A 12955-nucleotide genomic window follows, 5' to 3' on the forward strand; every position below is an offset into this window, starting at 1 on the left:
TCTTCCCTAAAAGCGAAACGCATCTCATGCATGACTCATGTGCGCTTTACATGTCCACACTTGGAGCATGCTATACATAGTCAATGTAAAATCTTACTAACACAAATAAAACAATCTTTAACAGAAAACAGGCATATGTCTGTGAAATAAGTTCCAAACCCTTCAGCAACATAACCACATCCTTTACTGTTCCCTGGCATGATGGGAAAAGGCTGATAATTGACTTAATTCTTTATTGAAACAACATGAGTTTTGTTTGGTTGAACCATTAAGAGATAAACGACTTGTCATTGAGTTTTTCTGCTGCCCCTAGAATTCAGCGATGTGTAGTTTCAAACCAAACCACCTGTAGCATCAGTAATCATGGGTTTCACCAGCAATTAAACAGTACTATTACTATTACTGATAATATTTTTAAATCTTAATCTAAAACATCAGACAATATCTAAAGTTAAACAATCCAAAGTCTCAAACTGTATTTTAGCTGTATCGAATGATTCAAATTTGATTTATTTGGTCAAGTGAAGTCAAGTTTATTTATAAGGCACATTTCATATGACAAGCGTACACTCAATGTGCTTAATGTGCAGTTAGTAAGTCAATACATTAATACAATTCAATTTGATAGCGCCAAATTGTTAGCAAACAATATCTCAAGGCACTTTACCTAGTGAGGTTGCGACCTCACAATATTACGGGGAAACGCAACAGTTCCCACAATGAGCAGCACTTGGCAAATGTGAAGAGAAAAAACTTCCCTTTACAGGAAGAAATCTCTAACAGAACCGGTTGGGGTGAGAGGAGAGAAAATGGGGGAGAGAGGAGAAGTAGGCAGAAAAGGTACGGAGAAGAAAGAGAGGAGGAGAGAAGGGAAGAGAGGGGGGTGGGATGCAAACCCTGGTTCGGGTAGGCGTTAGGATGAGGGGTGGGGTTGGGAAACAGACCCTGGTTCGGGTAAGGGTTACGAGAAGATTCACCAATGAAAAGCAGATCTTATTCAAATGCCTGTCGTAATAGACGGGTCCACAGTCCACAGAATCCAATGACCAGTGTAAAATATGAAAAATGAAAAACATACGGCAATATATGACGAGATAAAACATTTAGCATTAAAATATGCAATTAAGATCAAAAAGAGGGATAAGTAGGGGAACAAAATTAAATAAACATGAGAGTGCAATAAAAACAAATGTTGTATATTTTCAAGTGTGTTTCATGGTGAACTCACCTATTAGTCCCAACAAGAGTTAATACAATTTATCCTTTAATAATCCTCAACTGAAAGTCTGGTGATATTATACATTCGACTTTGTATCAACAAACCTGATGAAAAGACCAGAACAAACTAACCTGACTACGGTAAGTGTTTGAGCCCGAGTCCAAGTCCAGCTCACCAAAGAAGAGTCAGAGTTGAGTCATGGAGGTTGACTTTGTTGTAAATTCCATGAAATCAAAGAGCGAAATTCTCTGCATCTCTATAGTCATCTAAACACCAACTGTCACTGACAGCGTGCACATTGTTGTGCACATTGGGCTGGTGATCAATTTCTATATAAATATCTTAAACCAAATTATTATTTTGATTCCAAGTCCATGTCCAGTCACAAGTCAGTCGGGACTTGAGTCGGACTCTGGTCCGTGTCCTGGAGCAGTAGAAATTATGAAATGTACACCTGCAGAAGGAACCAGTGGGCTTGCAGCAGAGAGACACAGAAAAGGAAGGAAGACAAACAACAGTATTGAGCCTCATCCTTCATGTCTCTGCTGTAACTGTCACAGCCCTTTCTGTGACCTCTAGACTTCCCCAATGTTTCCTGTTTGTTTCCCTGTCTGTCATTCCGTGTCCCAATTGTAACAGTAACTTGTACATTTCCAACTTCTTACCTCTCCATTAGTGGAGGGTTCAATGTCTGAGTAGCGTTCCTCGCAGATGATGTCGTTGATGTGGTGCAGGCCGTTGGCTGGGATGCTGGGGAAGGTCCTGGTACAGTTTGAGGCGAAGAAGCGGTAGGGGCGCCACGTGCGGCCGAAATCTGCCGAACGCTCGATGATCATAGCTGCAGGGCGGAAAGTCTGAGGAGGGGCAGAGAGAAACAATTTGAATTTGTGGTTTTAATAAACATTACACATTATCACTAAGCTGAGGACTGTAAGAGAAAGATGACCACACCTTGTCAGACTGATTCATCTGGACCTTGTGGTTCATGTTTGCTTTATTAACAGTCAATAGATGGATTCATTCCTGATGGAATACAACTGACATATTTCTGAGTTTTCACAACAAACACAAATCTAAACAGCAAACATTGTAGCAGCGACATTCCGTGCATGTGTAGTCTCTTTCAAAACACAATCTCAGTTATTAATTTAAACTGAGGGTAAATCATGACTGCTGAGGGGTACGTGTCTAGACAACATATCAGGGGAGGATGTCATAACACATTTTTACTTCTCCTTCTATATAGAATAGATAACTCCAGTCCATACCAGTGTGAGGGCCGCTCAAAAGATGCGAGCTGAAATGAATGGCTGTTTAATAATAATGAAAAAATTTAATTCAAATCCAATGAATTTGTCTGTTTGAATTATTCTATTAGCTTTTTAACTCTTCTGTATTTTCTTTGTGTAGTGACCAAAATATAAGCAAAATGAGATGCTGAAAATATGGCAGAGTAAAAAAAGTAATTTGAGATTTTCAGAATAAATGAAATATTTTTCAGAAATTGAGTAAAAGTTTTGTAATGAGAGAAAAAACTAAATGTACCAGGAAAGTTGTAACATTTGAAGAAAAAGTTATTATGTCTTATTGTAGGCCCTAATACTATGTTACATAAAACACATTGTTCTAAACTGTCTAAATGTTGGATAGTGGATTGTGTATGAATATTCCAGGTGTGTCTCTCCAGGAAGGACGTGAGTCTCTAATAAAGCTTTTTTGACCATGGCAGTAACATTTCTGTGTATTCATCCGATGGTGCCTCATCTAGAGCAGGTTATTTGACCAATGAGTGAACCCGTTCAGCAATGTCATTCCTGTGAAGTGAGTTCAGCTGAAACCCACCAACAGCTCTCAGGCAGTCAGTGTATTCTATCTGTGAAGGGGCTTAAGGTCTTTCAGTATCAGCCCTTCCAGAATTTTTGGAGGTTTTTGCAGGAATGCTGCAGCAAAAATGCCTGAGGAGCTTCCACAGGAGCTTTTCTAAAAAAATTATGAAACGCAGCGTTTTGGGGCATTTCTTTTGGGATTAAATTGTGGGAGAAAGTGAAAATCAACAAAAATAGTAGTGACTTGTTTGTATAAAGCTTTCAGACCATGTTTAAACTTCTTAATTTACTTTTTATTCTTAAACTATTTCTACAAAGCAAGAGAAAAAACAGGCAGGTGAATTTAATCGTACTCACCAATGTTGCACATGGTGCAAAAAATGAACCCCTCCCCTGTCTCGATTTCGTACATCAGAGTATCAGGGTATTGTTCAGTTTTATTTCGGGTTCTTGGCAGACTTTGGTTCAACATTTTATGCAGGGGACCTCTATGGTGTGAATCTCACAGGAAGCTTTACTGTGATTAGTCAAATGTGTGAAAAAGTTGCAGCGATATCACAAAATTGCAAGGTGCTGTGGAATTGACACCGATTGGTCGGAGGTCTGTAAACACACTCATGCATGCAGGCACCCGCACGCGTGTGCAAACAATGTGCGCGTACCTTAAACTTCATGATGAGATGTGTGAAGTGGAATTCGGCCTCCAGGTTCAGTCTGATGCTCACAGTCTCCTGTCCTGTGGAGGAAACAACTGTCAATCACTGTCATAACTTCATTCATACACAAAAAGTAACTGTCTGTCTGGCTGACTGAGGTATTGTAGGAACCTTCTTTACTACCTTCTTTTTCTACCTTTCTTTACTTTTTGTCTCTCCTTAATGAATGTCAGTTTACATTATTACACCTACTGATTTAGCTACGATAAAAAAGTACCCTTTTTTCTGAACATCACTGTATCCCAGCAGCCTTCCTTGAAGGTACTAATCTACACCTACAGTTATTCATTTTACAAAATCCCTCAAAAATGTTTTTACATTACCATCAAACACATTCCTCACACACACACACACACACACACATATGCTCGCATAGATGAACAAGGACAGAGGCACTTAGCACGGTTAACAGACTGATAATGTTTCTTACGTACAGTTACAGAAATCGGTAAACATGCGCACACGTGCACGCACCGTTGACAGACTGCCACCAGGTGTGGTCTTCATTCCTGTCCATGAGATTGATCACGTTTTCAATGCGATGGCTGTTCCTGTGGCGGTACGGGTCGTAGCGGTGCTGGGAGTTACACTCGAAACACTTGTCTGACTCCTGTCGAGGAAGACAACACATTCGTTTTTCGAAATGATGATGAAGGAATAATTAAAAATTTTGAGTTCTTCAGAAATGCTGTTGTTTTTTCAGCACTTTCATATTTTTACCAAAAAAGGAAAACCAAATTAACCAACTGTGTCGTAAGTTTTTAAACTACATGGAAATCAGTCAAAACCTTCATGCTGTATTGGACCAGACAGAAATGGATCAATCAATGAGTTCCTGCTTGATTTCGTTTCTTATAATTTCTTTCATAATCTCAAACTAAAAGATCTTAGTCCACCACAGTGATTTGTAAACCATGAAATATATGATCAAAGGTGAAATCAACTAGGCAGAAGTTGTGTGAAGGCAAAGAGCAGGAGCTTGCAGGAAGAGGTGAATAAGAGGAGAGGATGCTAACAGAAAGTAAAGGCACAGGCATGGCCGTGGGAAGTAGGGGTGCCGCCGATGCTGCAGCAATCCTGTTGGAAGGGTAACATTACAGTTTTTGCCATATGGAAAAAATAAACATATTACATTTTAAAATAATTGTTCTGTTATTATACATCAAAAAAGTGAAGGCTTGAGTACGTTTCGAAAAATAATTAGTAAAACTGAATAATTACTATTTTTTTTAAATAACGCTAAGCATCATGGTCGATGGACATTACATACTGTACGTCAGCTAATTGTTCCATACAAGGTAGTTAGCTGTCACAATGGCACAGAACTTTTTTTTTCATAATTCTGCTTACTGCCTTTATCAGTGACCTCATCAGAGCAAGTATTCTCCAACTTAGTGCGATTAAAAATGGTTGGGGCAGTCCACCATGACGCAGCAGAGACCCACATACTGATGAATATGCACACAGACATTTTGGACATTAATGAACTCGTGACGGACTTTATCTCCTCAGCCCTTGAGTGCAAAAAGCCACATTAGGAGCTATGTAAGTGGCGCACGCACCCAGCTCAAGGTAAAGTGTTTGGTTTAGGATGAGCTGCCACATTATCTGTGGTTATGTTTTTGTGTGCTGTGCAAGTTGGGCTTTTGGACTGATTAAAATACTGTGCGCATCAGGATACATTCTTGTCTGTTTTACTATGTTTTATGCTGTGTGCAACGGCGCACTCTTTTTCCTGGCTTCAATGAATATGCCAATAATAATTTGTGTGTGTGTGTGGGTGTGTGTTTGCGCGCGCATGTATCACAGTACCCCCAACTTTAAAGCCTCTTCCCACGGCTCTGGGCACAGGTGAGATACGTAAGTTCGCAGAGGAGAGGCCTTTCAAACAGCACAGAAAGGGTGAAGGACAAAGAAGGGGGTCGACAGAAAAGGAGATGCTTAAAGTGTAAAAAGCGGGGGCCACAGAGAGGGGAGCAGGCAGAGAGTGGGCTGCGGAGGGAAATGAGGGTAAGTTGGCACAGAATAACAGTGGATTCCAGGGCAGCGTTTCTTAATTAGGCTGTTGTCAGGGGAGATTAAGCAGCTAACAACAACATGGCTGTTAAAGTGACTCGGCCGAGAACTGAAGAGAAATGCACTAAAGCGTGCTGGACGTACGCAGTTGTGCACGACCGCATGTCCACACACTCCCACTACATCTTTACATGTTAATTGGATTTGTGTGGTTTTTTTTACATGCATGCTCGCCTTCTTCACTTGCCCTCCCAAAACCCCAGCAGGAACCTGTCCGACCTTGTCTCTGAGCTCTGCTGTCCAACAGGGCATTTCTTTCTGCAGAGTACAGCCCGTCCACTCTAACACACTGTGCCGCTGCCTCTCTGTCAGAGCAGAGTATTCATTGTAGCAATGCAATTAAACACTATGGCTGTAGGAGAGTGGAACACACAGAGAAGGGAATTAAAAATGAATGGCATCAAATCAGCTTTGAGAAACTTTAAATGTAACACCAGAGAGAAAAAGTGAGTGTATAGGAGATACGATCTACAGCTACAAAATCACTGGTACAAAAGAGACACTTTTATTTTGTTAAATAACATTACCTTACTTTTAAAGATATATTAAATACAATGACTAAAGATGGATTACAGTTCTAAAATAACATGTGGGTTTACGAACCAAACCAGGGCACCTTTAAAGGCTTGCCTGTAGGGCTGCAAGTAAAGCTTATTTTCATTATCGATTCATCTTTTGATTACTTTCTCATTTTAATCGATTAGTTATTTGGTCGTTAAAATGGTGAAAACTGATGACAGTGTTTCCCAAACCCCAAGATGGTATTTTGTTTTGCCCACACACCAAAGATAGCTAGTTTACTCTCATAGAGGAGCAAAGAAACCAGAAAATATTCACTATATATAGTTGGCGATTAATTTACTAGTCGATAAATCGATCAACTACTCCCCAGCATCTACCTCAATGCACTGCTTCTCCTGAGAGGTAAAAACTGTGGATTTCATGAGGAACAGAAGCAGCACCTAGGAGGACCCGTGTCTTTCACCAATGATTGATGAACCTTCTTGACGTTTAAAAGCTCAGAGACAAATGTTTGGTGTGGGCCTCTCATGCAGCTGCATCTGGATTTATGTTACAACAGTTTGTCACCAAACCCCGCCCCTCACGGTATGAGGGCCTCTCGCCAATCAGACAACGTCAATCATGTTCAAATGAAAGTTGACACTGTTGGATGGTCCTGCCCTGAGGCAATGGAAGTGCAGGCACGCACATGCCTTTATGCACAGAGATAAACTGTATGTACTTGGATGGATGGATGCGAGATGGATGCGAGAGAAGAAGATGTCAACACATCAGGGCATGCTGGGGCAGTAAGAGCAACAAGAGCTACTATAGAAGCATTTGGTCACACATTGCATAGTTGTGATGTGACAAGCTGTAAAACAAAGCATCCGTCGGAATCTACGTCTCTGACCTCTGTTTGTTTCACAAAAGTACTTGTGGTCAGGTTAACGCTGGGAGTGCTTTAAAGTTCCAAAAAAGTCTAGACTGTTGAATTGTCTTTGTTTAACTGTCTTCGTCTGACATTTACAATCCTCATTTATCCATATCTATATAAAAAAGTACATACTGTATTGTACCCACATTCTTAATAATGTCAAATAAATAAGCACAAAATCGGCGGTTCGATCCCAGCTTCCCTCAGTCCGCATGCCAATGTGTCCTCCGGCAAGACACCTAAAATGCCTCTGGGCGGCTCTTCCAGTAGTGTATGAAAGTGTATAAATGTGATAGAAAAACATGAATGTGTGTGTATGGGTGAATGTGACTTTTTTTAAAGTGCTTTAAGTAGTTTATAAGACCAATAAAGCTCTATATAAAAACAGTCCATTTACAGTCCATTTTGTACGTGGACTCCAGCCTCAGGTCAGGCTGGAAGTGAAGAGTGCAAATAGACCAAGAGTTGCACTGTGCCTTTTAACGTATCTGAATGTTGAAATGATTTTGGTTCATGTGAATTGTCGGCACAATGTTATTTTGAGGCAGCAGAAAGTGTTCTGCTCTGAAATCTGCTCTGAAGTCAGCGATGCAGTGTTTCACTGTTATTTAAAGAAACATTGTCAAGTGTTAAACCTTCGTCAAATGAGATGTCTGATGCAGTGACCGAGCAAAAGTTGGACACACCCTAGATGGGACCATGCACTTTAGCCCATGCACTGATCATTTAAATTTTAAATAGAGCCCAAATTTTGTTTGTATGTATTTGTACATAAATACAAATGTATTTGTCTTTGTTTGCATTTGTAGTGCTTCACAAAATGGAGGACCTGATAATTTGATGCTTTGTTCCAAAGACAAAGGAACAGACTGGAAAACTCTGATGCCCAGAATGCTTCACTTATCACACCTTGGTGTGAACTCTCCTCCAAGCTCCAGCTGCCGTTGGTCACTGTGTGCCCCAGACCCCAGGGGGTCATCAGGCCCATAAAACCCCAGCGCACCCATCTTTTCACTCTCTTCCTGCCTCTAACTTCAAGAAGACAACACTCTCTTCTCCAACCTCTTCTGCAACTTCCACAGGCAGCAACGCGAGAGCCTGCCAAAGTACAAACCAAGGCTGGAAAGTCTGGTTTTACATCAGTGGCAGAAACAAAGTCTGGTCAACTGATCAAGCTCAGGAACCACCAAGCAGAGTTAGTGTTGAGCATCTAACTCTGTGGAGGACACAAAAAGGACTGCTGCATCTTTCTGGACACACAAACAGCATCCAAAAAAGACTATTAGTCTTCTTTTCCATGGACTTGGTAATGTAACTTGGGCATACAGCATAGCATAACGCAACACGGCTAAGCATAGGAGTGTTTAACCTTAAAAGTGTACTGTATTGATTTGATTCAATGTGTTCACTTAATGTTGTTGTTATATCTATCAATAGGTTATTTTGGTGTTAGGATCCTTTGACTAACCCTCTCTTAACCTGAAACTCTTTGTCCTGCAACAAATGGCCTTATCAAAGAAGCACAGCATGTGGCCTTTGATGCTGCCATTTTGTAGTTTCTTTGTTCACTGCCATCTTGTTTGTAGTACTTCTTAGACCTTTGACTTTTACGGCCACCTAGTCTGTGTACTCACACAGACACACACACACACACACACAATCTCAGACTTATATATATATTTCGTTTGTTAGATTAGATATTGTTGTTTCAACTTGTCTTTTAAATAAATGTTATTAAATATGCAGTCTGGTCTATTTAAAGTTGCATAAGTGTGAGTATTGCCAACCTCTGACCGGTAGAACTCCAAATCCTTCAACCTCTGCTAACTACCAAGGTGGTGATTCTGGTGGTAATTATTAATTTATTTATCAATCAGAATTCCAAATTGATAGTTAGCATATTGTAAATGAGACTGAATCAATTGATTGGCTATCATTTCCCTTCCTTTGAAGGGTGGTGCCCCGAGGAACTTTGATATTAATTAAAGTTATAATTTAATATTAACATTTTTAATATTAATATTTCATTATTTTGATAGGCATAACTGATCAATTATATTGCTTAGACAAATGGTACTTCCACCAATGTCCAGGCACAACACATTGTTTACAAATGGATTTGGGAATAACATATTGATGAAGTTAGGACTGGGATCAAATCGGAAACCACAAGCCAAGGTTTTTCATCTTTAGAAACTAGAGCTCAACAAATGAGCTTTCATTGGCCAACACTGGTCTCGACTGACACTAAACTTACTGCATCTAAGGTCAAGAGACTAAAGTTGAGACAAAGAAGCAACCAGTGTTGTGGTCCGTCACCAACCTGAGCAAGAGGTTGTGAAGCACAGAGACCAGTTACACTGGAAATGTCAAACACAGAGATGGAAGGATGTTTGTCAGAAAGTGAAGAGTCAACGAGAGCTCTATGGACAGAAAGGTCAAAATAGAGAGATAGAGATGCAGGTGGAGGAAAAAAGAAAGGGAGGAGGTATATAGAGTGTGGCAAAGGTGTGGCGGACTTGTGTGTATACACCTGGGGCCTGATATTGAAAGGCTGTGTAGCATTGGAGGGCCCTGCTCATGGAAAAGCCGGGCTACAAACAAACAGACAGATGAACAAAGGAAGATGGATAAGTGAAGACTGAAGCATGAAGATGGACAACTGCATGACAGAGTGAACAAATGAACTGTCCCATTTTTCTTTTGCCTTGACTGCACGGTGTTGCACTGAGAGATGAAACAGGCAGGCGTGAGAGTGAAGTAGAGAGTGAAAATAAGGAGTTTTATTAAAGCAGCAATAGGAAATCATAACCTTTAGAGAATGCGAATCAATACGCAGAGTATGTGCATGATTATCCTGCCATTAGCCCGACAGTGTGTGTCCTGACCTGCAGATGGCTGACAATGCAGTAGTGCTCGGGCCCCCCCAGGCCGCATGTGGACGTGGAAGATAAGTTGACAGCCCGTCCAATCAGAAGGTTTCCTGTGGCAGGGTAACAGCTTCCCTCCGTGCAGCCGTGAGGGCCTGATGGGAGCTCTTGTCCGGACACACTAATAGCTGGAGGAGGGTGAAAATGTAGGAGAGAGTCATTATTCTCTAATCATCTTGTGGTGCCAACTTACTGTACATGTGAAGTTTTCACTGTGAGATCATCTCAACCTGAAATATAACCATTAGTAAGTTTGCAGCTCTGCCACGGTCAGTGCACCTGCTGTCAATCATGTCTGGAACATGATCAATTTGTTAGTTCTGAGCTTTGTATTGTTTTGTTTTTCCTTGTAATATTTGGTGTAAGATATCTTGGATTAATTAAGTCTCTCTGTCTCCCCAAACTCCCAACATCGAAACGTAAGACAGAAAGAAAGTGCAGTAAGACAGAAAGAAACGTAAGACATTGCCTGACATCCCAGAAGCTAATTGTTTAAATAGACTTCAGTGTACGCGTAGCACATTGACCATAGCCCAAGTATTTTTCTGGTTCTCTTCCCTCGAACCCTCTCCCTCACCCTTGTTAACACTCTCTCTGCATCACTGATTGTGAATAACAGGCCTCATAAGGGAAATGGGAGAGAGAGGGAGGGAGGGAAAAAGCTTGATGGGAGGAGAGAGAGAGACAATGAACTAAATCATGTTCAAGCTAAACTGAAAGATGGAAAAAAGAAAACGTTTTGGATGAAACATCTGAGGCTCCATAATGAGCGGTACATGTAGTGATCGGGGGATGAGAGATGCTCAGAGAGATTTATGTCGGCCTTTCATACCGTTCATGTACAGAAAACAGAGCAGGGACGTGCTGAGGCATGTTGGAAAAGAAATGGACGGCTTGAGAAGGAATCAAAAACATCCTCTTGGGTGAAAAAAGAAACGGTGCATCTCTGCGTTGACCAGACTCACTAATTGTGGGAGGCATGGAGGGCTCTTTAACACCTCGTCTATTACAGGAGGACATGATTGCTGTTGTAATTGACTCTTCGTGGAGGAAATGATCCACTTGTTGGTGCAGGAGCTCATTTCAATGTAATCATTTGTGTTTCAGGTGAAATTCCCTGATTGTATAATGGCAGCCTACTTAACATTTCAACTGTCTCAAATCTCAATAAAATACAGATGACATTTAATACACTTTTATTTGTACGCATACTGATATGCAGTCAGAAGAACAGAAATCTGTCAGAAAAATTCCTTTCAAAAACTCAACAAAGTAATTGATTTGCTTACATGCACGTGTGTGTCTGTGAATAAATGTCTTGGCTCCAGTTCAGGTAAAAGATTTATAGATTTATAGAATTCCAACAAAGCATTAACAATGCCCGACTGTCATTGTTAACAATTCTACTCATAAAACCCTTTCAGGATCAGCCTCTAATGTTATTCCACTGCATGGATATACTGTACACTGTACTGTACGCGAAGATGGATAACAGTAAAATGAGACACAAATTCACATGTTTTGTACAGGCAGGTGTGCGCGTGTATCGTGTACACTTGCACTACTGCATGTAGATGGGCTTGAAAGCAAACCTATGGACTGTAGATAAAGATCAATCACACCCTGACCAAACATACAACACAAGGCACTGCTGCATTACTGAAACTCAAGGATTTAATACAGATGCAAGACTGTGCATGGGAGAGGACGGCATGAAGGAATGCGGTGTACTTTGATATGGTAAAAGAAAGAATGTATTTCCTTAGCAAACAAATTTTAAAGATAAGCAGAATAAGTATAAACCTGCCCACAATTGTGTCTAGTAAAGTAACACTAGTGTATCCAACCCCCCTTCCTCAAATAGCGCCTTCAATAATACATGACTGACTGACTGACTGACTGACTGACTGTGAGCTGTTAGTGGGTTTCAGCTGAACTCACTTCACAGGAATGACATTGCTCAATGGGTTCACTCACTGGTCAAATAACCTGCTCTAGATGAGGCACCATTGGATGCATACAAAGAAAATGTTACTGCCATGATCAAAAAGTAAGTGCGTACTTTATCTGGCTTTACTGTAGGTTGCAACACACAATGAGAGTCTCACGTCCCTCCTGGAGAGACACACCTGGAATGTTCACACACAATCCACTATCCAACATTTGACAAGTTTAGAACAATGTGTTTCATATGACGTAGTATTAGGGCCCCAAAAAGACATTATACTAACTTTTTCTTCAAATGCTACAACTTCCCTGGTACATTTTTTCTTCTTGTCTCATCATTGCAAAACTTTTTTCCCTCTCAATTATTCCAAATAATTTAGTTATTCTCAAAATCAAAAAAGAAGAGTTGAAAAGGTTCTAGAATATACAAACATTCTATCATATAGAGAAGGACAGGAAAAAGGAACTTCCACGTGTGTGTTATGACATCCTCTGTCCAGACACGTACCCCTCAGCAGTCATGATTTACCCTTGGTTTTAATTAATAACTGAGGTTGTATTTTAAAAGAGACCACACGTGCATGGAATGTCGCAGCTGATATGTTTGCCATCCACAAAGGCTCTCTGTCTAATGGCTTTCTCTAATCTGTCAGACTGGGCCCAAACAGAAGAGCATGGTGTTTGTGTTGATAATTACAAGGTGTAGCTGTCATCTCGGCTCACCCTCACGTACAAAACAGTCCCATTTTTCAAAATATGCTCCTGACATCTGAGCTGTAACAGCCGCGTTCATCCCGCTCTCT

The 12955-nt window shown here is 40.7% G+C and overlaps 1 protein-coding gene across 5 annotated transcripts in view; it reads right to left on the bottom strand.

Moving 5' to 3' along the window:
- The window catches only part of lamb2l (laminin, beta 2-like), a 59854-nt gene that overhangs the window by 26784 nt on the left and 20115 nt on the right, over positions 1-12955 (bottom strand). For all 5 annotated transcript variants that reach the window (XM_035645046.2, XM_035645048.2, XM_035645047.2 and 2 more), the window contains exons 3-6: positions 10164-10333; positions 4236-4371; positions 3708-3781; positions 1885-2073 (exon numbers count right to left, since the gene is read on the bottom strand). In XM_035645046.2, coding sequence (XP_035500939.2) covers positions 1885-2073; positions 3708-3781; positions 4236-4371; positions 10164-10333 — 569 coding nt within the window. The remainder of the gene's footprint in view (positions 1-1884; positions 2074-3707; positions 3782-4235; positions 4372-10163; positions 10334-12955) is intronic.

This window comes from Scophthalmus maximus, chromosome 3 (genome assembly GCF_022379125.1).
Source record: "Scophthalmus maximus strain ysfricsl-2021 chromosome 3, ASM2237912v1, whole genome shotgun sequence".
NCBI classification, from domain to species: Eukaryota; Metazoa; Chordata; class Actinopteri; order Pleuronectiformes; family Scophthalmidae; genus Scophthalmus; species Scophthalmus maximus.